General features: G+C 38.5%; 1 protein-coding gene across 3 annotated transcripts in view; it reads left to right on the top strand.

Annotated features, from left to right (window-relative positions):
- STAM (signal transducing adaptor molecule) overlaps positions 1 to 26,658 on the top strand; it is a 73,784-nt gene that overhangs the window by 16,580 nt on the left and 30,546 nt on the right. For all 3 annotated transcript variants that reach the window (XM_053713975.1, XM_053713976.1, XM_053713977.1), the window contains exons 7-11: positions 139 to 328; positions 2,295 to 2,389; positions 22,354 to 22,442; positions 23,271 to 23,358; positions 24,527 to 24,581. In XM_053713975.1, the coding sequence (XP_053569950.1) occupies positions 139 to 328; positions 2,295 to 2,389; positions 22,354 to 22,442; positions 23,271 to 23,358; positions 24,527 to 24,581 (517 nt within the window). The remainder of the gene's footprint in view (positions 1 to 138; positions 329 to 2,294; positions 2,390 to 22,353; positions 22,443 to 23,270; positions 23,359 to 24,526; positions 24,582 to 26,658) is intronic.

Raw genomic sequence — 26,658 nt, 5'->3', positions numbered from 1 at the left:
AACATTGCATTATAAACCTAATACCCTGTACCATTTCTGAGCATTTTCTACTTTCAAACGTTTTTATCAAAAGGTGCATTTTTTAGTTCATTTTTCTTTTCTGTGCATTGAAACAATATTCCCATTTTTGTATTTTAGCCATTGAACTGTCACTAAAAGAACAAAGGCAACACGGCACACTCTCTGGTCTCTATCCCAGCACATCTAGCTTTATGAACAACCACAAACCAGAAGGCAGAAAAGTGCAGGCCATTTATGACTTTGAAGCGGCTGAAGACAATGAGCTAACATTTAAGGCTGGTGAACTCATCACTATTCTTGATGATAGGTAAGTGGATGATTATCTTGTGAAATTAAATTATTACTAACCAACATCTACAGGGGTAAAATACTTGTAGAAAACAGTGAGAGCTGTTTGAAAATCAGAGACCACAAAGGAATTATTTTGTTCAGCTCAGTCGCAAATATCGCTTTCCTAAATATAATCCTACAATTGAAATACAAAATGTGAAGATCTATGTGATAAACAAAAAAATGTATGGGTTGGCAATATCATAAATGGTATATTAGGGTTTACTGGATAGCTAATAGTTGCATGAATTAAAAAAGGAACAGTGTGTTTATGGGGCACAATATCTTCATAAATCAACTTTAATAGTATATTTGAAAACGATATATTTGTACAAAAAGAAAAGAAATAGCTAAATCATTAATTTTGCGTAATTCTTATACATGTCTAAACTCCACTCTGCTCAAAGCAGAAAAGTCGCATGACGGAGATGGTAAAAACTAGAAATAGAAATAGCATTTTAATAACTTGTACTGCTTAAAGGGCCAGTAAACCTACAAAATAATGTTATATAATTCTGCACATAGTGCAGAATTATATAACATTAGCTTAGCGGCAACTTTATAAATGAAAAGCTTTCAGATATTTTTTATTCCAAAATTGAATTTACCTAAACTCCGCTCCAGGCTCTACTGAGTGGGTCTTGTTTTTCAAAATCGCTTCACGGGCGCACTGTCAAGTCACAGCATACCCGATCGCCCCATTAAACTGAGTGTAGCTGGCTACCAAACCAGAGCAGGAGCGAGCTACATTCAGTTTAATGGCGTGATTGGGCGCACTGTGATGAGACAGCGTGCCCGTGAAGTGCTTTTGAAAAACAAGACCCGCTTAGTAGAACCTGGATTGGAGTTCAGGTAAATTCAATTTTGGAATAAAAAATATCTGAAAGCTTTTGATTTATAAAGTTACCACTAAGCTAATGTTATATAATTCTGCACTATGTGCAGAATTATTTAACATTCTGTAGGTTTACTGGCTCTTTAAATTATGCAAAGTTATTACAGGTACATAATCCAGAATTCCAAATTTATTCTAAAATCCAAACTTTTTAATATTTCTTTTTAAATAAGATGATCAAAAACAATAACTTGTACGTCGCTGGTCTTTGAATGTGGATTGCGATTTTGATAGGCATGACTATTCTACAATGATAGCCGCCGGAAGGGAGGTCATAATAGCGCGGTCCTGCCGCTCGCACTATGACCTGTAAAACCCTTAATGACCAGCGACGTACAGGGTACGTTGTTGTCGTTAAAGGGTTAAAAATTATCTAAAACTACATTTTTTAGTTACATGTGTAAGCTGTATTATAACATTTATACATTGCCTAAATGACATAAGATATTGTTGTTTACCCTTGGTTCCGTGCTCTCCCTCTCCCAACTGTCCAATTTTAAAGATGCAAATATTCCACAATCCAAACTATTCAGAAATCCAAACGTTTACTGGTCCCAAGCAGTTTCGATAAAGGGTTTTCTTCCTGTAGCCATAAGGATTTGAGAGATTGACCCACAATAATCTTTTATACAAACTGAAAAAAAACCTATAAAACCTATTTAAAATAAATGAAAGTCCAAATCCCTGAAGCCCCTTAATATATATATTTTTTTAATTGAGAAATATCTATTGTAGGAAAAAAATATTAAACGGTAAATAAATAATATTGATTGCCAATTGCCAATATTATTTTGAGGAAATCCCAAAATAAAGAAGTTTAATTGGGTTTAACACTATCTTTCAGACTGAAACACTTAATATACACTAGCAACCAGACTCTGTAATCATGAACACTAAACACTTTTTCGATCAATCAAATAACTGTCTTAATCAAAAATATCAATACCAATGGCTTCAGCATGTGAACGTCTGCTGCATGTTTCACCTACTTCTTTGTTAATGATGATGTCTTGCATGTTTTATAATAAATTATGTTTGTGTACTTTAGTGACCCCAATTGGTGGAAAGGGGAGACCAATGAAGGAACTGGATTGTTTCCATCTAACTTTGTTACTGCAGATCTTTCAGCTGAACCTGAGATGAGTAAGTGATATTTGTGCTCATTCAAATCATGTCAGAGCTAAAGTGGATACAGGTATCTGAGAAAATGTAACAGTTGTCAGTGAGGTCTAAGGGACATTAAACACTAAATAAATGCTAGATAGAATGGTGCATTCATAGAAAAGATTAGTCAGAATAATGTAGATGTATTTTTTAATTTTCATTAGCTGTTTAAATATTGAGAAAATAAGTGTAAAGTTTTAATATCTATAAAACTATGGGGGCTGCAATGTATTAACTTAGAGTGTGCAGCCACCTCAGTGTTTAATGTCCCTTTTAATATATTAAAAAAAAAAATCAGTTCAATATATTTAATGTGTTGAAAAAAATCTGAATACAAAGATTATGCATAGCATTGGACTTTAATATTTCTCTCTTCCTGTCTTAGGCTTTTAATATTCATGTGTGAAATTACGTTATTCACTATGAATTACCATAATGGAAATATTGCACTTGTATCTAAATGAAATAATGTTGAAAATAATTTCAATATGTATGTAATTTTTTTTTTTTTTTTAAACTTACTAACCTGGTCACAAGGTTACAGATTTACATATTTTTCAAATGTTGTAATTGGAAACATTCAGTCAGACTACATCTTTCACAGTCCATGGCCTTGTCATAGGTTGGTTCATTGTTTATCTTCAAAGGCTAGAGACAGAGCAGATATTGATTTACAAAGGGATAGCTTTAGTCACTCAAAGTACTTATATTTTCTTACATAGAGATATCACAAAAATGTAGTCTGTCTCTTGCCTTTGAATATAAACATTCAAATATAAAAACAGGTATACAATACAGATTTTTACTCCCCTCTGGTTTCTAGAACTGCTGCCTTCCCACAGTCTCTCCCAAAGGCTGTTCAATCGATTTGTGTGTAAAGAAGGAGGCGCTTGTTCACCAAAGGTTCCAATTGATTCACTGGGGTATATTCCACAGCTTCCTCAAAATGAAAAGATATGGCACTGAGATATTGTATCCATACACTGTAATATAAAATGTAGATACTCACAGTATAGATTGAGATAAACAGCTCCTCATGTGTTCAAAGAAAGGTTTCACCAGCTTTTTTATTTTGCCCAACTCGTTTCAACGGTCAATACCGTCTTTTTTTCAAGAGCATTCACAAATAATTTGCTTTACAAACCATAGCATACCTTACCGCAACACAGGCGGTCTTAAATACAGAGTAAAAAACGCTACCCATGATTCCATTGGTTGGGGACGAGTTTACACAAGTTCAGATAAAAACACAAATAAAAAGACTTTCTGATATTTTTGAACACAATGTCTATGTAATAAACTATTCATGTTGCATAATAAAATCGATCTATACTAAGTGTAAAAATATTTCATAAATGCTAATTAAATATAAAATATGAGCGACCAATCAGGATCAATATATTTGAAAAGTTCTTAACCAATCCTTGAAAGTGCAGTGTGTTTCAATTCCCTTTCGAGACGTTTCTTTATACCAGTTTTCAATTACGTCCGTTTTATTCTGTTTATTCACATATTCAATTTAGTCCAATCAAACGTCCCATTGAGAAATAAAATTTCCTTCCTAAGATAGGGAGAGTCCACGGCTTCATTCCTTACTGTTAGGAAATACAACACCTGGCCACCAGGAGGAGGCAAAGACACCTCAGTCAAAGGCTTAAATATCCCTCCCACTTCCTCATTACACCAGGCATTCTTTGCCTTTCGTCACAGGAGGTGGCAGAGAAGTGTCCGAAGATTTGGAGAGTCCTGAAAAAGGGTATCTGCCCTTCGAGATAGGACTGGAGTTTTAAGTAGTCATGTCAACCTCTCAGTGAGAGTATTGATGAAAGTTAGAGTCTGGAGATGCAGGGGAAGTTTTTCTGTAAATCCATCCAGACTACTGCTAACCGCTCCAAAGTAATCAGTGTTGATGAGTTTCACTGCCTGCTTTCTCTCGCTCAAGTCCATGTCAGGAGCGCTGCTATAAGACTGTCACACTTGAGAGGCTGTGTTCTGTTCCACAGCATGGATCCTGGAGGTAAGATCGTTTCAATTTTTACACATAAAACGCTATAACAGGATCACAATGTGGCTCCTTTATACCTTGGTAGGATCCAGGGTTAATATCCTCTGAAGGGGGTTTATTTTACAGTTGGGGTTAATTAATCAGTGTATTAATTATTTACATGCTGCTGTGTGTCATTTTTTTCCTGTACTGATAGACTTTGTGTTTTGGGCTTGAACAAACAGGTTTCACTTTTTTAAGTTTCACTTTCGTTTTTAAAAGTGTTGCACAGCTCCTATTACCTGCTGTACTTCTAATAAAAATGGAAGTACTGTCTTACACTCCATGTGGGTCTTTGTTCATTTTCTCCATTCCGGCTGGGACTTGAACCTGAGGAGAGTGTTTCCTCTGAGTGTCTGGGTCTAGGAGGTGGTGAGTGCTTCAGCCATTGGGAGTATAAAGGTGCAGTTTTGTATAATAAAAAACTTTTTTTATTTGTGTCCTTCTGTGAGTTTAACCTAAACTATGGAGGACTCTGACATGTTAGAAGGTACTCCTTCTGTACTAAATCATACCTGTTTATACTGTGAGGAGGCCGTGGTTTTCCCGCCCACTCAATTATGTTCCACATGCCTTAACACCATTATAAAGACTAAGAAGGGAGACAAGCCTGTTAAGGCTCTTAGTCCCTCCTGAGCCGTCTCAGCCTCTGGCTTTACGGTCCTAGCCCGCCGGGCGCTCTGGTCGAAGTCTTGGTCTGCAGATATGACTTCTAAGTCCAATCTCCTTTCTCTTCCCTTAAAGGGAAAGATTTTATTTGGTCCAGGCCTGGACTCCATTATTTCTAATGTTTTCTAATATTTCTAAATCCTCCTCCAAGCCCGAGCAACCCAAGAGTACTTGGAAGCTGGCTCAGTTCTGGAATAAATCCAAGCAAAATAAGAAGCCTGCCGAAAACAAATCGGCATGAAGGGGCTGCCCCCGTTCCTGGATCGCATTGTGTAGGGGGCAGACTGTCTCTTTTCTCAGACACCTGGTTCAAGGACGTACAGAATCCGTGGGTCCTGGAGGTGGTATCTCAGGGATACAAGATAGGCTTCAAATCTCATCCGCCAAGGGGCAGATTCCATCTCTTGAATCTGTCTACCAGACCAGAAAAGAGGGATGTCTTTCTAGGGTGCGTTCGGGATCAATCCTCCTTATGAGTTGTTGTCCCGATGCCTATCGAAGAAAGAGGTTTGGGGTTTTATTCAAACCTTTTCATGGTCCCAAAGAAGGAAGGAACTTTCCGTCCCAATTCTGGACCTAAAGTGCTTAAACAAATTTCTCAGTGTCCCTTCCTTCAAGATGGAGATACGGTCCATCCTTCTTTTAATTCAGGAAGGCCAGTTGATGACCACTATAGATCTGAAGGACGCTTACCTTCATTTTCCAAATCACAGGGAACACTTTCAATTCCTGAGGTTTGCATTCTTGGACCAGCACTTCCAGTTCATCGCCCTTCCGTTTGGTCTAGCTACTGATCCAATAATCTTTATGAAGGTTCTGGGGGCTTTTCTAGCCATTGCCAGAACTCAGGGTATTGCAGTAGCCCCATACTCGGACGATATTCTGGTGCAAGCACCATCCTTTCGTCTTGCGAAAGAATTCTCAAAGAGAGAGTCCTTTCTCAGTCTTCTTCAATCACATGGATGGAAGATAAACTTGGAAAAAAGTTCTCTTATCCCAAGTACCAGGGTGGAATTCCCGGGTACTATAATAGACTCCATATCCATGAGGATATTCCTAACAGACCAGAGACATTGCAAGCTAACTTCGGCAAGTCTTGCCTTCTGGACCTCCTTGAGTCCCTCTGCGGCTCAGTGTATGGAGCTGATTGGTCTCATGGTGTCCTGCATGGACATCAATCCTTTTGCCAGGTTCCGTCTCAGACCTTTACTGCATGCTGAGGCAGTGGAACGGCGATTATTCAGATCTGTTTCAACAGATTGTATTAGACAGCCGGTCCAGAGTTTCGCTTTCTTAGTGGCTCTGTCCAGATCATCTGTCCCGAGGGACATGTTTCTTAAGACCATCCTAGGAGATTGTGATCAAGGCCTTGATCAGATTCCAATCAGACAATATAACCTTGGTGGCTTACATCAACCATTAGGGGGGAATGAGAAGTTCCTTGGCGATGAAGGAAGTATCTCAGATTCTGGAGTGGGCGGAGGCCCACAGCTGTTTGCTGTTAGCGATCCACATTCCAGGTGTGGACAACTGGGAGGCGGATTTTCTCAGCAGGCAATCCTTCCATCCAGTGGAATGGTCTCTCCATCCCAAGGTGTTCGCAGAGATATGCAGCAAGTGGGGGATGCCAAAGATAGATCTCATGGCTTCCTGTCTCAATACCAAGCTACCCAGGTATGGGTTGAGGTCGAGGGATCCCTACGCGGATCTAATAGATGCACTAGCAGTGCTCTGGAGGGTCAAACTCATATTTTTCCTCCATTACCGCTTCTTCCTCGAGTGGTGGCCCGCATCAAGCAGGAGTGGGTATCAGTAATCCTGATTGCTCCATCGTGGCCGCGAAAGACGTGGTTCACAGATCTAGTGGAGATGTCCTCAACTCCTCCGTGTAAGTTATCTTGTCACAGAGACCTGCTTATACAAGGTCCATTTGTTCATCAAAATCTAGATTCTCTGAGGCTGACTGCATGGAGATTGAACGCTTAGTCTTAGTCAAAAGAGGTTTCTCTGAGAGTGTCATTGATACTCTTATTCAAGCTAGTAAACCAGTTACTCAGCGTATCTACCACAAGGTGTGGAGGACCTACTTGTTCTGGTGTGAAGAGTGTGGTTTTTCCTGGCACAGAGTTAAGGTTGCTAGGATCTTATCTTTTCTTCAGGATGGGCTGGAGAAAGGCTTTTCTGCTAGTTCCCTGAGGGGACAGATTTCGGCCCTGTCGGTTTTATTGCACAAGAGACTGGCTGAACTTCCAGGCATGCAGTCCTTTGTTAAGGCTCTGAAAGGATTAGATCTGGGGCTCCTCCTTGGAGCCTAAATCTTGTTCTTCAGGTTTTGCAAAAGGTTCCGTTTGAGCCTCGGCATTCCGTTGACATTAAATGTTATCTTGGAAGGTTCTCCTTTTATTGGCTATTGCCTCTGCGTGCAGAGTTTCTGAGATCTCTGCTTTGCAATGTGAGCCCCCTTATCTTTTATGTACTACGTTAGGTTTTCTTCCTAAGGTTGTGTCAGAGCGCAACATCAATCAGAAGATTGTGGTTCCTTCCTTGTGTCCCAATTCTTCTTCATTGAAGGAACACTTACTTCACAATTTGCATGTGGTTAGCGGTTTGAAGTTCTATCTTCAGGCTACTAAGGAGTTTAGAAAATCTTCCTCTTTGTTTGTTGTCTTTTCAGAGAAACGTAAGGGGCATAAGGCTACTTCGACTTCACTATCTCTTTTTGGTTAAGGAGTGTCATCCGCTTAGCTTACTAAACAGCGGGACATCGTCCTCCAGAGAGGATAGCGGCTCATTCCACTAGAGCAGTGGCTTCCTCTTGGGCCTTTAAGAACAAGGCCTCTATGGATCAGATTTGTAAGGTCCTCCTTTCATACTTTTTCAAAATTTTACAAGTTTGATGTTTTTGCTTCAGTTGAAGCAGATTTCGGAGAGAAGTTTTGCAGGCTGTGGTGCCCTCAGAATAGGGTCTGCCTCTTCCTTTTTGTTCCCTCCCTTTATTCATTCAGTGTCCTCTGGAGCTTGGGTATAGTTTTCCCAACAGTAAGGAATGAAGCCATGGCCTCTCCCTATCTTAGGAAGGAAAACATAATTTATGCTTACCAGATAAATTCCTTGCCTTCCGAATAGGTAGAGTCCATGGAGCCCGCATGTTTTTTCTTGTCTATGGGTGGTCCCCTATTTATTTTATTCTTCTGGCACCATATATACCCTAATGTTTCTCCTACTTTTCCTTCTTCCCTCAGCAGAATGACTGGGGCAATGAGGAGGTGTGAGGGATATTTTAAGCCTTTGGCTGGGGTGTCTTTGCCGCCTCCTGGTGGCCAGGTGTTGTATTTCTCAAAAGTAAGGAATGAAGCCGTGGACTCTCCCTATCCGGAAGGAAAGGAATTTATCTGGTAAGCATAAATTATGTTTTTATCATCCGCTGTATTTGCCGTTTTAAACTAGATGACATTAGGAGTGAGAAAAAGGAGTGTTGATGTCGTAATCATCATTTGCAATAACATTGATTTCACTTTGTCGCCATAAGTGAATGGCTCGATATATAAAGATTACATAGCGTAACGAAATACAAAGTATCTAGTTATTTGTTTAAAGACAACAGATTTATCCATACTAAACTACAACCTATGCACATACTGATTTGTTATTCAATTTATATAAAAGCAGTGTTATAAATCACCAAAGAATGTTAAAACCACTTATATTTTATATAATGGGTATCTTCTATAAATATGGTGGTTTCCCCATAAATTTACTTATATGCGGAGATGTTATTTGCTTTTTACAAAAGCGTTGATTTTTATATCAATTTTGTATAAGCAAATAACACCTCCGCATATAAGTACATTTATGGGGAAATCGCCGTCTTTATATAAGATACCCATTATATAGAATATAAGTTGTTTTAACATTCTTTGGTGGTTTATAACACTGCTTTTATATAAAGTGAATAACAAATCAGTATGTGCATAGATTGTAGTTTAAGCAAAGTATGGATAAATCTGTTGTCTTTATACAAATAACTAGATACTTTTGTATTTTGTTACTCTATGTAATCTTTATATATATATATATATATCGAGTCATTCATTTATGGCGACAAAGTGAAATCATTGTTATTGCAAATGATGATTACGACATTAACACTCCTTTTTTTCACTCCCAATGTCATCTAGTTTTAAACGGCAAATACAGCCAATGATAAAATTGTACTTCTCAATGGGACGTTTTCGATTGGACTAAATTGAACATGTGACTAAACAGAATAAGTGGACCTGATTGAAAACTGGTAAAAAGAAACGGCTCGAAAGGGAACTGAAACACTCCACTTTCAAGGATTGGTTAAAGGGACACTAAACCCTAAAAATGTCTTTCATGATTCAGGTAGAGAATACAATTTTAAATAAATTTCAAAGTTACTTCTATTATCTAATTTGCTTCATTCTTTAGATAATCATTGTTGAAGAAATAGAAATGCACATTGGTTAGCCAATCACACGAGGCATCTATGTGCTTCTACCAATCAGCAGCTATTGAGCATATCTAGATATGCTACTCAGCAAAAAATATCAAGATAATGAAGCAAATTAGATAATAGAAATAAATTAGAAAGTTATTTAAAATTGCGTGCTCTCACTAAATCATGAAAGAAAAAATGTGGGTTTCATGCCCCTTTAAGAACTTTTCAATTATTGATCCTGATTGGTTTATGAAATATTTTTACATTTAGTAAAGATCGATTCATTTTATTATGTAACATGAATAGTTTACTACATAGACATTGTGTTCAAAGATATCAAAGTATTTTTCTATTTGTGTTTTTATGTGAACGTGTGTAAACTCGGCCCCAACCAATGGGATACTGGGTAGCGTTTTTTACTCTGTATTTAAGACCGCCTGTATTGCGGTAAGGTTTGCTATGGTTTGTGAATGCTCTTGAAAAAGATTGTATTGACCGTTGAAATGAGTTGGACAAAATTAAAAGCTGCTTATTATGAAAAAGCTGGTGAAAACTTTCTTTGAATACATGAGGAGCCGTTTAACTGAATCGATACTGTGAATATCTACACTTTATATTACGGTGTATGGATACAATATCTCGGTGCCATATATTTTTATTTTGAGAAAGCTGTGGAATATACCCCAGTAAATCGATTGGAACCTTTGGTGAATATAAACATTGGATTGCCACAGCCTAGAAAGTTTAAAATATCCAACCCAACTATGCATTAGCACAGTATGTAAAGCCCCCAGATTGCCTAGGAAGAGGTATTAGCGCAGAAGATGGGAGGTTCTTATCACGCTTTTGTCATCAGTAGTTAGGTCTTTTCTTGTATATTGAGTACAATTCTGGAGCTCATATGTGTAGAAGGATGTAAATAAACTAGAAAAAACAACCAAGAAAATGTTTAATGACCTTAAGTATAGCTGAGGGGAGATGGGGGAAATGGTAAAAATTACATATGTGCTCTGGTAATGTTAATCATTATGCATACATGACAGCAACATCTTGTGTGAAACGCAAATCTTTTGAATTTGTGGTATAAAATTATACTTAGGAAAAATATATAGCTAATCTTAAGGTATCGAAAAGAGAAAAGGGGCTTTTACATCCATTTAAGTATTTTATGCAGTTACAATAACAGATGGATTGAAAATTACATGTAGTTTTTATAATAAAATAGATGGTTGTGTAAAAACACCTATTGTATATTTTTGTAATTACATAATATAAATGTTATCTTTGCTTTAATCAATATTTACTTTTAGAGCTTGTGGTTTTATAGATAATATTATTTCTTTCATGTAATTAGCAAGAGTCCATGAGCTAGTGACGTATGGGATATACATTCCTACCAGGTGGGGCAAAGTTTCCCAAACCTCAAAATGCCTATAAATACACCCCTCACCACACCCACAATTCAGTTTTACAAACTTTGCCTCCGATGGAGGTGGTGAAGTAAGTTTGTGCTAGATTCTACGTTGATATGCGCTCCGCAGCAAGTTGGAGCCCGCTTTTCCTCTCAGCGTGCAGTGAATGTCAGAGGGATGTGAGGAGAGTATTGCCTATTTGAATGCAGTGATCTCCTTCTACGGGGTCTATTTCATAGGTTCTCTGTTATCGGTCGTAGAGATTCATCTCTTACCTCCCTTTTCAGATCGACGATATACTCTTATATATACCATTACCTCTGCTGATTCTCGTTTCAGTACTGGTTTGGCTTTCTACAAACATGTAGATGAGTGTCCTGGGGTAAGTAAATCTTATTTTCTGTGACACTCTAAGCTATGGTTGGGCACTTTGTTTATAAAGTTCTAAATATATGTATTCAAACATTTATTTGCCTTGACTCAGAATGTTCAACATTCCTTATTTTTCAGACAGTCAGTTTCATATTTGGGATAAATGCATTTGTTTCAATCATTTTTTCTTACCTTAAAAAATTTGACTTTTTCCCTGTGGGCTGTTAGGCTCGCGGGGGCAGAAAATGCTTCATTTTATTGCGTCATTCTTGGCGCTGACTTTTTTGGCGCAAATTTTTTTTTTCTGTTTCCGGCGTCATACGTGTCGCCGGAAGTTGCGTCATTTTTTTACGTTTTTTTGCGTCAAAAATGTCGGTGTTCCGGATGTGGCGTCATTTAGCATTTAGGCGCCAAATAATGTGGGCGTCTTTTTTGGCGCTAAAAAATATGGGCGTCATTTTTGTCTCCACATTATTTAAGTCTCATTATTTATTGCTTCTGGTTGCTAGAAGCTTGTTCACTGGCATTTTTTTCCCATTCCTGAAACTGTCATTTAAGGAATTTGATCAATTTTGCTTTATATGTTGTTTTTTTCTTTTACATATTGCAAGATGTTCCACGTTGCAACTGAGTCAGAAGATACTTCAGGAAAATCACTGCCCAGTGCTGGAGCTACCAAGCTAAGTGTATCTGCTATAAACTTTTGGTATCTGTTTCTCCAGCTGTTGTTTGTATTGCATGTCATGTCAAACTTATTAATGCAGATAAAATTTCCTTTAGTACTGTTACATTACCTGTTGCTGTTCCGTCAACATCTAATTTTCAGAGTGTTCCTGATAACATAAGAGATTTTATTTTTTTAAATCCATTAAGAAGGCTATGTCTGTTATTTCTCCTTCTAGTATACATAAAAGTCTTTTAAAACTTCTCTTTTTTCAGATGAATTTTTAAATGAACATCATCATTCTGATACTGATAATGGTTCTTCTGGTTCAGAGGTTTCTGTCTCAGAGGTTGATGCTGATAAATCTTTGTATTTGTTCAAGATGGAATTTATTCGTTCTTTACTTAAAGAAGTATTATTTGCATTAGAAATAGAGGATTCTGGTCCTCTTGATACTAAATGTAAACGTTTAAATAAGGTTTTAAATCTCCTGTAGTTATTCCAGAAGTGTTTAATCTCCCTGATGCTATTTCTGAAGTAATTTCCAGGGAATGGAATAATTTGGGTAATTTATTTACTCCTCCTAGACGTTTAAGCAATTATATCCTGTGCCATCTGACAGATTAGAGTTTTTTGGGACAAAAATCCCTAAGGTTATGGGGCTGTCTCTACTCCTGCTAATGTACTACTATTCCTACGTATGAGATAGTACTTCATTTAAAGGATCCTTTAGATAGGAAAATTGAATCTTTTCTAAGAAAAGCTTACTTATGTTCAGGTAATCTTCTTAGACCTGCTATATTTTTAGCGGATGTTGCTGCAGCTTCAACTTTTTGGTTAGAAGCTTTCGCGCAACAAGTAACAGATCATAATTTTATAGCATTATTATTATTCTATAACATGCTAATAATTTTATTGGTGATACCATCTTTTGATATCATTAGAGTTGATATCCGGTATATGTCTCTAGCTATTTTAGCTAGAAAAGCTTTATGGATTAAACTTGGAATGCTGATATGTCTTCTAAGTTAACTTTGCTTTCCCTTTCTTTCCAGGGTAAATAATCATTTTCGTTCCTTTCCTCGCAACAAGGAACAAAAGCCTGATCCTTCATCCTCAGGAGCGGTATCAGTTTGGAAACTATTTCCAGTTTGGAATATATCCAAGCCTTATAGAAACCTATAGCCAGCTCCTAAGTACCTATGAAGGTGCGGCCTTTATTCCAGCTCAGCTGGTATGGGGCAGATTACGTTTTCTTCAAAGAAATTTGGATCAATTCCGTTCTCAATCTCTGGTTTCAGAACATTGTTTCAGAAAGGTACAGAATTGGCTTCAAGTTAAGGCCTCCTGCTAAGAGATTTTTTTTCTTTCCCGTGTCCCAGGTAACACAGCAAAGGCTCAGCATTTCTGAAATGTGTTTCAGATCTAGAGTTGGCTGGAGTATTTATGCCAGTTCCAGTTCTGGAACAGGGGCTGGGGTTTTTTTTTTTTTTTATCTCTTCATTGTACCAAAGAAGGTCAATTCCTTCAGACCAGTTCCGGATCTATCATTATTGAATCGTTATGTTAGGATACCAACATTCAAGATGGTTACTGTAGGACTATCCTGCCTTTTGCTTAGCAAGGGCATTATATGTCTACAATAGATTTACAGGTTGTGTATCTGCATATTCCGATTCATCCAGATCACTTTTAGTGTCTGAGATTCTCTTTTTAGACAAGCATTACCAGTTTTGTGGCTCTACCGTTTGGCCTAGCCTCAGTTCCAAGAATTTTTTTCAAAGGTTCTCGGTGCCCTTCTTTCTGTAATCAGAGAACAGGGTTTTGGTATTTCCTTATTTGGACGATATCTTGGTACTTGCTCAGTCTTCTCATTTTCGAAGAATCTCATACGAATCGACTTGTGTTGTTTCTTCAAGTTCATGGTTGGAGGATCAATTTACCATTCAGTTCATTGATTCCTCAGACAAGGGTAACCTTTTTAGGTTTCTAGATAGATTCAGTGTCTATGACTCTGTCCTTGTCAGACAAGAGAAGTTTAACATTGAATTCAGCTTGTCAAAACCTTCAGTCACAATCATTCCCTTTGGTAGCCTTATGCATGGAAATGTTAGGTCTTAGGACTGCCGCATCAGATGCGATCTCCTTTGCTCGTTTTCACATGCGACCTCTTCAGCTCTGTATGCTGAACCAATGGTGCAGGGATTACTCAAAGATATCTCAATTAATATCTTTAAACCGATTTTATGACACTCTCTGACATGGTGGACAGATCACCATCGTTTAGTTCAGGGGGCTTCTTTGTTCTTCCGACCTGGACTATAATCTCAACAGATCCAAGTCTTACAGGTTGGGGAGCTGTATGGGGGTATCTGACGGCACAAGGGGTTTGGGAATCTCAGGAGGTGAGATTTCCGATCAATATTTTGGAACTCCGTGCAATTTTCAGAGCTCTTCAGTCTTGGCCTCTTCTGAAGAGAGAGTTGTTCATTTGTTTTCAGATAGACAATGTCACAACTGTGGCATACATCAATCATCAAGGAGGGACTCACAGTCCTCTGGCTATGAAAGAAGTATCTCGAATTTTGGTTTGGGCGGAATCCAGCTCCTGTCTAATCTCTGCGGTTCATATCCCAGGTATGGACAATTGGAAAGCGGATTATCTCAGTCTCCAAACGTTGCACCTGGGCGAATGGTCTCTTCACCCAGAGGTATTTCCTCAGATTGTTCAAATGTGGGAACTCCCAGAAATAGATCTGATGGCTTCTCATCTAAACAAGAAACTTCCCAGGTATCTGTCCGGATCCCGGGATCCTCAGGCGGAGGCAGTGGATGCATTATCACTTCCTTGGAAGTATCATCCTGCCTATATCTTTCCGCCTCTAGTTTTTCTTCCAAGAGTAATCTCCAAGATTCTGAAGGAATGCTCGTTTGTTCTGCTGGTAGCTCCGGCATGGCCTCACAGGTTTTTGTATGCGGATCTGGTCCGGATGGCCTCTTGCCAACCGTGGACTCTTCCGTTAAGACTAGACCTTCTGTCTCAAGGTCCTTTTTTCCATTAGGATCTGAAATCCTTAAATTTAAAGGTATGGAGATTGAACGCTTGATTCTTGGTCAAAGAGGTTTCTCTGACTCAGTGATTAATACTATGTTACAGGCGTGTAAATCTGTATCTAGAGAGATATATTATAGAGTCTGGAAGACTTATATTTCTTGGTGTCTTTCTCATCATTTTTTGGCATTCTTTTAGAATACCGAGAATTTTACAGTTTCTTCAGGATGGTTTAGATAAGGGTTTGTCCGCAAGTTCCTTGAAAGGTCAAATCTCTGCTCTTTCTGTTCTTTTTCATAGAAAGATTGCTATTCTTCCTGATATTCATTGTTTTGTACAAGCTTTGGTTCGTATAAAACCTGTCATTTTCTCCTCTTTGGAGTTTGAATTTGGTTCTGGGGGCTCTTCAAGCTCCCCTCGTTTGAACCTATGCATTCATTGGTCATTTAATTACTTTCTTGGAAAGTTTTGTTCCTTTTGGCCATCTCTTCTGCCAGAAGAGTTTCTGAATTATCTGCTCTTTCTTGTGAGTCTCCTTTTCTGATTTTCCATCAGGATAAGGCGGTGTTGCAAACTTCTTTTGAATTTTTACCTAAAGTTGTGAATTCCAACAACATTAGTAGAGACATTGTGGTTCCTTTATTATGTCCTAATCCTAAGAATTCTAAGGAGAAATCGTTGCATTCTTTGGATGTTGTTAGAGCTTTGAAATATTATGTTGAAGCTACTAAATCTTTCCGAAAGACTTCTAGTCTATTTGTTATCTTTTCCGGTTCTAGAAAAGGCCAGAAAGCTTTTGCCATTTCTTTGGCATCTTGGTTGAAATCTTTAATTCATCTTGCCTATGTTGAGTCGGGTAAAACTCCGCCTCAGAGGATTACAGCTCATTCTACTAGGTCAGTTTCTACTTCCTGGGCGTTTAAGAATGAAGCTTCGGTTGATCAGATTTGCAAAGCAGCAACTTGGTCCTCTTTGCATACTTTTACTAAATTCTACCATTTTGATGTATTTTCTTCTTCTGAAGCAGTTTTTGGTAGAAAAGTACTTCTGGCAGTGGTTTCAGTTTGAATCTTCTGCTTATGTTTTTCATTAAACTTTATTTTGGGTGTGGATTATTTTCAGCAGGAATTGGCTGTCTTTATTTTATCCCTCCCTCTCTAGTGACTCTTGTGTGGAAAGATCCACATCTTGGGTAGTCATTATCCCATACGTCACTAGCTCATGGACTCTTGCTAATTAAATGAAAGAAAACATAATTTATGTAAGAACTTACCTGATAAATTCATTTCTTTCATATTAGCAAGAGTCCATGAGGCCCGCCCTTTTTTGTGGTGGTTATGATTTTTTTGTATAAAGCACAATTATTCCAATTCCTTATTTTATATGCTTTCGCACTTTTTTCTTATCACCCCACTTCTTGGCTATTCGTTAAACTGAATTGTGGGTGTGGTGAGGGGTGTATTTATAGGCATTTTGAGGTTTGGGAAACTTTGCCCCTCCTGGTAGGAATGTATATCCCATACGTCACTAGCTCATGGACTCTTGCTAATATGAAAGAAATGAATTTATCAGGTAAGTTCTTACATAAATTATATTTTTCTTTCTAATGACACAGTGAGTCCACGGATCATCATCAATTACTGTTGGGAATACCACTCCTGGCCAGCAGGAGGAGGCAAAGAGCACTACAGCAAAGCTGTTGAATATCACTCCCCTACCCACAATCCCCCAGTCATTCTCTTTGCCTGTAGTACAAGGAGGAGGTGAAGTTTAGGTATCTGATGAGAAGTTTTCTTCAATCAAGATTATATTAATTTTTTTAGCAGAGTAAGTTTTTACTCTTTTCTTTTCTGGGGTCTAGCCTAGTCTACATCAGTCTCTTCAGTAGGGCAGTGGTGGCTTTTGAGAACTTGTGAGGTACAATCCTCACTGCGTTTTCTCAAGAATCTGCTAAAAAACACCTGAGTAGGTTTACTCAGTTTTTCTCTCTTCACAGGTTCATGTGAGGTGCTGCACCCTCTCAAACCAGGTGAGCTGTCCTGCTGCCAGACAGCACTTTCTGGTAAGTGCCATTTTAATTTTCGTTTGCAAGGAAATTGTTGGCACTTGTTACAGCTAAAAGCTGTCTTATTTAATATGGGACTTTATTAAACTTTCATCTTTGGAGTTTCTTTTAGGCAGTTTGGGCATTGAGACTGTGAGGTGATTTATGGTGGCTTAGTGTGTTTATAGTAGTGTTATAGTGTTTTATTTCGGCAGTTAGAGCTCTGTAATTGTTCTGTATTTAAAAATGAGCTGCAGGACAGGTAGGCACCTCGTTAAAGCTACTGAGGTGTATAGGTAGCCTGAGGTCTATTTGGTTTGTTGCGCTAACGCACATTTCTATTTAAAGACACAGTACGCATTTATTTATTTTTTATTTTCAAATAAAGAATTTTTACACTTTATCCTTATTTATTACATAAGATGGATCAAGAGGTTTTTCAAACCATTATCCCAGGAGAAGTTGCTGCTTGTCAGTTATGTTTTGATGCTCAGGTGGAACCCCCAGTTCCTTTTTGTTCCTCATGCATTGAGAGAACTTTAAGTTATAGAGATAAAATATTTGACCATGAGCCACCATTATCCCAAGCAAATGCTATTCAGGTGTCTCCTGTTGCAGATATGCCGCAGCTTTCTCCTCAAGCGTCCCAACTTTTTCAGTCTCCACATACAGTGCCCTGTGTTTCCTTTTGCATTCCTGTAGGATTTTCTCTTCAAGACATTGCTTCCCAGATATCCCTTGCAGTATCTGAGGCCTTGTCAGCTTTCCCCATGTTGCAGGGAAGGCGTAAAAGGAAATTTAAGGAAACCGTTCTGACTATCCAGAGTGTCCCTTCCCATAAGCCTGAGGAAGAAGACATGTCGGTAGCATCTGAGGGGGAAATCTCAGACTCAGTGTAATTCCTTCTTCTGATGCTGAAGTGGTATCCTTCAGATTTAAGCTAGAACACCTTCGCTTATTACTTAAGGAGGTTTTGGCTACTTTGGACGACTCTGACACAACTATCGTAGTCAATCCTAAAAAGTCTAGTAAATTGAACAAATACTTTGATGTTCCCTTCGCGGTGGAGATTTTTCCGGTTCCTGACCGTGCTGCAGAGATTATTGCTCGAGAATGGGAAAGACCTGGTATTCTTTTTTTCTCCATCTTGGCAGACAGTTCCTAAGGTAGAAGGAGGGCTACTATTCCCATAGAGGATAGTTGTTCTTTTAAAGATCCAATGGATAAAAAATTGGAGGCTTTACAAAAAAAAATGTATGTCCACCAGGGTCTACAATGGCAACCTGCAGCTTACTGGTTTGATGCATTGTCTAAATTACTCCAGACGGATACCCCTCTTGATGAGATTCAGGACAGGATTAAGGCTCTCAAGTTAGCCAATTCCTTTATTACAGATGTTTCCTTACAGGTTATTAAACTGGGAGACGAAATTTCTGATTTTGCGGTCCTAGCCCGCAGGGCCTTGTGGTTGAAGTCCTGGTCTGCGAATGTTTCATCTAAATCTAAGCTGATGGCTATTCCTTACAAGGGTAAGGCCTTGTTTGGACCTGGTTTGGTGGAAATTATCTCAGATATTACTGGAGGGAAGGGTTCTTTTCTTCCTCAAGATAAAAAGCAGAAGGGACGTCAGAGTAATTTTTGTAACTTTAAAGGCAAGTCTTCCTCCCCTTCCTCCAAGCAAGATCAAGCCAAGCCTTCCTGGAAGCCCAACCGGTCCTGGAATAAGGGAAAGCAATCTAAAAAGCCTTCAGCTGATTCCAAGTCAGCATGAAGGGTTTGCCCTCGATCCTGGAGCGGCTCTTGTAGGGGACAGACTCTCTCTCTCTTTCTTTTTCTTTTTCTTTCTCTCTTTCTTTCTTTCTCTCTTTCTTTCTCTCTCTCTCTCTCTCTCTTTTTTTTCCTAGGCTTGGATAAGAGATGTACCGGATCCCTGGGCAGTGGACATTGTCTCTCAGGGATACAAAATAGACTTTAAATCTTTTCCTCCCCGAGGCAGGTTTCTCCTTCCAGATTATCTGTAGACCAGATAAAAAGAGGCGTTGTTACATTGTGTTAAGGACCTTGCCGCCCTGGGGATAATAGTTCCAGTTCCCTTTCAGGAAAGTGGTCTGGGATTTTACTTAAGGACCTTGCCGTCCTGGGGGTAATAGTTCCAGTTCCCTTTCAGGAAAGTGGTCTGGGATTTTACTTAAATCTGTTCATAGTTCCCAAAAAGGAGGGAACTTTTCGACCAATCCTAGATCTAAAATGTTTAAACAAGTTTCTCAGAGTGCCATCCTTCAAGATGTAGACTATACGCTCCATTCTTCCCTTGGTACAAGAGGGTCAGTTCATGACAACCATAGACCTAAAGGATGCATACCTTCATGTTCCCATTCACAGGGAAGATCACAAGTTTCTGAGATTCGCCTTTTTGGACAATCATTTATAGTTTGTGGCCCTTCCATTCGGCCTTGCCACAGCTCCCAGAATTTTTTCAAAGGTTCTGGGGGCTCTTTTAGCTGTGCTTCGATCTCGGGGCATTGCAGTGGCACCTTATCTGGACGACATTCTGGTTCAGGAGCCATCTTTTCAACAAGCAAAATCTTATACAGAGATCTTGTTGTCTTTTCTTCGATCCCACAGATGGAAGGTGAATCGGGGGAAAAAAGTTCTCTGGTTCCAGCTACAAGGGTTGTATTTTTGGGGAACATAATAGACTCCCTGTTAATGAAGATTTTTCTGACGGAGGTCAGAAAAAGAAAGATTTTTCGACTCTTGTCTTGCCCTTCAGTCCTCTCCACGGCCATCAGTGGCTCAATGTATGGAGGTAATCAGTCTAATGGTGGCTTCCATGGACATCATTCCGTTTGCTCGGTTCCATCTCAGACCTCTGCAGTTGTGCATGCTCAGACAATGAAACGGGGACTATACGGACTTGTCTCCGCGTGTAGATCTAGATCAGGTATCAATAGACTCTCTTCCGTGGTGCCTATCTCAGGATCATCTCTCCCAGGGTACTTGCTTCCGCAGACCCTCCTGGGTGATTGTGACCACAGATGCCAGCCTTCTAGGTTGGGGAACAGTATGGAGCTCGTTGAAGGCTCAGGGCTTATGGACTCAGGAGGAGTCAGTCCTGCCCATAAACATCTTGAAGCTGAGAGCAATCTTCAATGCTCTTCTGGTCTGGCCTCAGTTAGCCTTAGCCCGGTTTATCAGATTCCAGTTGGACAATGTAACCCCGTGGCCTACATCAACCACCAGGGGGGAACTCAGAGTTCCTTGGCCATGACAGAGGTGGGCGGAGACCCACAACTGCTGTCTTTCTGCGATCCACATCCCAGGAGTGGACAATTGGGAAGCGGATTTTCTGAGCAGACAGACTTTTCATCCTGGGGAGTGGGAACTTCATTTGGATGTGTTTTCCAGCTTGACCCTCAAGTGGGGGCAGCAGGAGTTAGATCTCATGGCTTCTCGTCAGAATGCCAAACTTCCGAGATACGGCTCGAGGTCAAGAGATCTACAGGCATTTCTGATCGATGCTCTGGCAGTTCCTTGGAACTTCAGTCTAGCATACCTGTTTCCTCCGTTCGCTCTCCTTCCAAGAGTCATTGCTCGAATCAAGCAGGAGAGGGCATCTGTAATTCTCATAGCCCTGGCGTGGCCTCGCAGGATTTGGTATGCAGACCTCGTGGAAATGTCATCCTTTCCACCTTGGAGACTGCCTCTGAGGAAGGACTTTCTACTTCAGGGTCCTTTCCTTCATCCAAATCTTGTTTCTCTGAAGCTGAATGAGATTGAACGCTTAGTTTTATCTAAGCGTGGATTTTCAGAGTCGGTCATTGAGACCTTGATTCAGGCTCCTAAGCCTGTGACTCGCAGAATTTACCATAAGATTTGGTGTAAATCCAAAGGATACTCTTGGAGTAGAATAAGGATTCCTAGGATTTTGTCCTTTCTCCAGGATGGTCTGGAGAATGGTTTGTCTGCAAGTACTCTAAAGGGTCAGAATTCGTCATTGTCTATTTTGTTACATAAGCGCCTGGCAGACGTGCAATCGTTTTGTCAGGCCTTGGTTAGAATTCGGCCTGTGCTTAAACCTGTTACTCCTCCATGGAGTCTTAACCTTGTTCTTAAAGTTTTCCAACAGGCTCCATTTGAGCCTATGCATTCTTTAGATATTAAGATGTTATCTTGGAAATTTTTTTGTTTCTTGTTGCTATTTCCTCTGCTCAGAGTTTCTGAACTCTCTGCTTTACAGTGCGATTCCCCTTTATCTTATATTTCACTCTGATAAGGTGGTTCTGCGCACTAAGTTTGGTTTCCTGCCCAAAGAATATTAATCAGGAAATCTTGTACCTTCTTTGTGTCCTAATCCTCCTCCTCACAAAGAACGCTTGTTGCATAATCTGGATGTTGTGCAAGCATTAAAATTTTATTTGCAGGCAACTAAAGACTTTCGTCAGTCTTCTGCATTGTTTGTTTGCTTTTCTGGGAAACGCAAGGGTCAGAAAGCTACGGATACTTCACTTTCCTTTTGGCTGTTATTCACTTGGCATATGAGACTGCTGGACAGCAACCTCCTGAGAAAATCACAGCTCATTCCACAAGGGCTGTTTCTTCTTCCTGGAACTTCAAAAATGAAGCTTCTGTGGAACTGATTTGCAAGGCTGCAACTTGGTCATCTTTAGATACTTTTGCCTCGGCTGAGGCTTCTTTTGGGAGAAAGGTTCTTCAAGCAATGGTGCCTTCTGTTTAGGTTCCTGTCTTGTGCCTCCCTTATCATCTGTGTCCTCTGGCTTGGGTATTGGTTTCCAACAGTAATTGATGATGATCCGTGGACTCACTGTGTCATTAGAAAGAAAACGAAATGTTATACTTACCTGATAAATGTATTTACTTCTTGACACAGTAAGTCCACGGCCCACGCTGTATTCAGACAGTTTCTTTTTATATAAACCTCAGGCACCTCCGCACCTTGTTACTTCCTTTCCCTTTGGTCGAATGACTGGGGGATTGTGGGTAGGGGATTAATATTTAACAGCTCTGCTGTGGTGCTCTTTGCCTCCTCCTGCTGGCCAGGAGTGATATTCCCAACAGTAATTGATGATGATTTGTGGACTCCCCATGTCAAAAAAGAAATACATTTATCAGGTAAGCATAAATTTCGTTTTTATTGCTTGACATTTTGATGGAATTCTCAAAACCATATATTTTTTTTTTTAATATTTTGCTTTTTTCCCAGTAAAAATGGAGAAGAAAACTGTACAGTTCAGTGATGAGGTACAAGTAGAGACAATAGACCCCGAGCCAGAACCAGTTTATATTGATGAGGTATGTATCCTTTTAAAGTGCAGTGAAAATATGTAGATTGGTAAAGAGGTCTATAGTGGAAAAGTGGAATATTGTGCTGGAAGTGTTGTCTACTTAACGCATCATGCCACTGGAAAGACCATCATTAATCTATACTATCTTAAGAGCTTAAGGGAGGCAGCTTCTATCAGAGTGGTACGCTATAGAAAGGAGTACAATTTTCCCTATGGAGGCACAGGAGTATGTGTCTTATGTATGTATATATATATGTGTGTGTGTGTGTGTATATATATATATATATATATATATATATATATATATATATATATATATATATATATATATATATATATATATATATATATATATATATATATATATATATATATATATATATATATATATATATATGAAAATGGTCTAAACTAGCTATTTGCAACATTGTAGGTAACATTTGTTTACACTAAAGCAATAGGTGTATTAATGTCTTTTTTAGTGCTCTGATTTTATTAGCGGATTTGTCAGGGTTATTTCAGGTATTCACCTCTTTTAAACTCTTTCTAATTATGTATGTAGTTGGGAATCAACTAGCAAATGTATACAAGGTGTGCCTTGTAAGTAGAAAACTGAGTCTCTTTGTAGCTTTCTTCTATGTGCTCTCAGACCTAGGTTGTCTGCATCACGTTGTCGCACATTCTTCCCATACTCCTGTTTGTCTGCTCCTCTCTGGGGAAAATGTAAAGTAAATAATAGGATAAGTGTGCAGTATAAACAGAATGCAGTGCAGCTATACTACTTAGCTAAACACTTTATGGGCAAGTTTAATAAATTGCATGGCTTTTACAACAGGAAAAGATGGACCAGTTACTACATATGCTCCAAAGTGCAGATCCAACAGATGGTTTACCAGATCCAGCAGATTTGATTCATCTTGAAGGTTAGTGTGCAGTAAGAGAGATACGATTGAGAAAACTATAGAAAGTCTCAACTGTATTCATAAATTTTAGATTGGTTTTTCAATCATGCGGTCACTAGGAAAAGATGTCAGCTGAAATTGCACCGTTAGACAAAGAAAACACGTTTATGTGTCATGTACTTTGTTTCCTTGCAGGTAGTTTGTCAGCTCTATTTGAAGAATGACTACTCAAAATGTAGTTATCATCCAAAATTAAGTTTACATTGTCAAAGAAAAACATTTGTGTGATTTTAGCCTTTTTATGTATTTGCATCTTAGGCGCTGACTAACTTGAAAAAACATGGTCATGGTTGAGTGGTGACTAAGCAAAGCAGATAGTTTGGCACTTTGCTGATTCCTTATTTACTTCTTTAATGAATCTCACACCTAAAAAAAGCCTATTTATGATAAGTTAATTTAAGGCATTTGAAATGTCGCAGAAAATAACAAAAATAGCATCCCTTACTGATCTCACAAAACCAATTTATTTTCAGAATTTGTCAAATATAGCTATTAGTCAACAAGTTTACTAGGTAACCTACTTTTCCTAAAACATACTTGGCAACAACCCAAAAGTATCCAAAGTTCTGCAGCTAAAAAGTAGTCAAATACCGATAGCGATACAGAGGCCTATATACCTATAAATAAAGTGCATTTAAAGGGCTGCTAAAGTCAAAATTAAAGTTTCATGATTCAGATAAAAACTTTCCAGTTTACTTCTATTATCAAAACGTGCACTTTCTTTTTATATGCACACTTTGAGGCTCCAGCTCCTACTGGGAAGTGCAGAGTATATGCATATTTCCCTTTTGTGATTGGCTGATGATTGTCACATGATACAGGGGGAGGGAAAATTAGATTAACCATATTCTACTGTTCATTTCACATTCAAAGTAAGTGCTTTGTCTTTTTATTGTGTATTTGTCAGTTATTCCGTTCTACTGTATTTAGTGGTCCTTTCAAAAAACATAACAGCATAGTCTAAGATTGCTTTATTACAATTCAGTTGCCAGCTGGTCTTGTGTTCTGGTAAGCCCAATAAGTATTAGGTACATGTGTTTTTTTTTTCTATAGAACTTTTTTTTTAATGCAAATTGTTCATGTCCTTGTTTGTCATTTGATATACTTATTGACTTGTATATATTTCTAGCTGTTTGTCATCAAATGGGACCACTTATTGATGAGAAACTTGAAGATATTGACAGGTAAGTAAATTAGTTTAATTATTCTTTACATTTATGGCTGAAATTCACTAACTTTAAAGCTTTCTCTCTAGTGAGCGAAATCTCTTCAACCCATATTCATTAACTGTAAAGATTTTGCTCAGTTTAAAGTGACATTTAACACATATTGGTTTTGTAAAAATTGTGCTGTGTTCCCCGCTCCCTGGAGAGGCCAGAAAGCAAAATCAGTAATTTAGGTTTTTTTAAATAATGCAAATGACGTAAAACTGCTTTTTAAATGGCAACATTTGCTGGTTCTAGGCTGCATGGCAGCATCATTTTACACAAATGCAAAATGTTTTTTTAATGTTCTTTTAACATAAGAACTCAGGCTCTGCGTTGTCTATGTATAGATACATTTCTTCAGTATACTTCTACCCATGTGAATTTAGTCTCAAACCCTTATTTTGCTGACGTTTTTTTTTTCCACAATACCCTCATTATCATGTTTTGGTGACTGCTGTTTCATGTGCCAGTAGCTGTCAGTGGCTAATTTATATTGTTTGTAGGATTTTAATCTTCATGTGGCTTTATGCAACTTAATAAAACGCTGAGTAGGATAAATTGCCATATCACAGACATTCCTAAAGGGACAGTGTACACCAAAATTGTTGTTGTTTAAAAAGATAGATAATCCCTTTTATTACCCATTCCCCAGTTTTGTATAACCAACACAGTTATATTAATATATGTTTTACATCTGTGATGAGTTTGTATCTAAGCCTCTGCAGACTGCCCCCTTATCTCCGTGCTTTTGACAGACATGCAGTTTAGCCTATCAGTGCAGACTCCTAAATAACTCCACGTGAGTGAGCGCAATTTTATCTATATGATACACATGAACTAGTACTGTCTAACTGAAAAACTTTCAAAAGGCTCTGAGCTAAGAGGCAGGTTTTAACGGTTTAGAAATCAGTTTGAGATTAGCTAGGTATAGCTTTTAAAAAAAAATACCACCAAGGTAACAAAGCAAATGTAATGATAAAAATTAATTGTAAAGTTGTTTAAAATGACACGCCCTATCTGAATCATGGAAGTTTAATTTTGACTAGACTGTTCCTTTAAATTATATTATCAACTACTTTTGAATCTATTATTATATACTATTAATCAAAGTCAGATCATTGAATTATTGCTAGGTAAAATGGAAGACACATTTGTATAAATAATTTTTTTTCCCCTAAAGCTCTCCTAATGGCACTCGCTTCATTCGCTGAGATATTTTATCTAAATTAATTTTAGCATTCTGCAGTGTAAATATAAAATGATTAAAGGGGCAGCAAACATTTTCAAAAAGTGTTCAAAATCTTTAGTTGCAATAATCTACATAGTGAAGTGTTATCCCAACATCTGCCCTATAGCCGCTGCTCCCGACTCCTGGATGTACAGGGTGAGAGAAACTCCCTCTTATGTGACTGACCGCTGCCCTTTCAAATTAGCTGGGTTAGGCACACGTGCATAATCATAAACACATGAAAAAGAGCATCAACATGATATCTGTTTTACTGTAATGTAGTTCAAGGTTCTCATTAGTCACTAACAGGACAGATTTTAAAGGGACACTGAACCCAAATTTTTTCTTTTGTGATTCAGATAGAGCATGAAATTTTAAGCAACTTTCTAATTTACTCTTATCAAATTTTCTTGTTATTTTAAATGGCACCGGAGTGTGCTGTTTTTCTATCTCAGGCAGTATTTGGTATATGATCTTAGCAGGCGTAACTAAGATCCACTGGCTGTTCTCGACATTCTGAGGAGTGGGGTAACTTCAGAACATGGGAATAGCATGCGGGGTCTCCCGCAAATGAGGTATGTGCAGTACAATATTTTCTGGGAATGGAATTGACTAAGAAAACACTGCTGTTACCCGTATGATGTAAGTACAGCCTTAAATGCAGTAGTAGTGACTGGTATCAGGCTGATAAATGTATGCACAGTAGAGTTATTTTCTAGGGACTAGAATTTGACTGAGAAAATACTGTTAATACTGAAATAATGCTTAAGCCTTATCTGCAGTGGAAGCGACTGGTAGCAGGCTTAGTGATAATTTTGTATGACA

This window comes from Bombina bombina, chromosome 5, assembly GCF_027579735.1.
Source record: "Bombina bombina isolate aBomBom1 chromosome 5, aBomBom1.pri, whole genome shotgun sequence".
In the NCBI taxonomy this organism is placed as follows: Eukaryota; Metazoa; Chordata; class Amphibia; order Anura; family Bombinatoridae; genus Bombina; species Bombina bombina.
The sequence above is the reverse complement of the archived record's forward strand: the minus strand, read 5'-3'. Positions and strand labels throughout refer to the sequence as shown.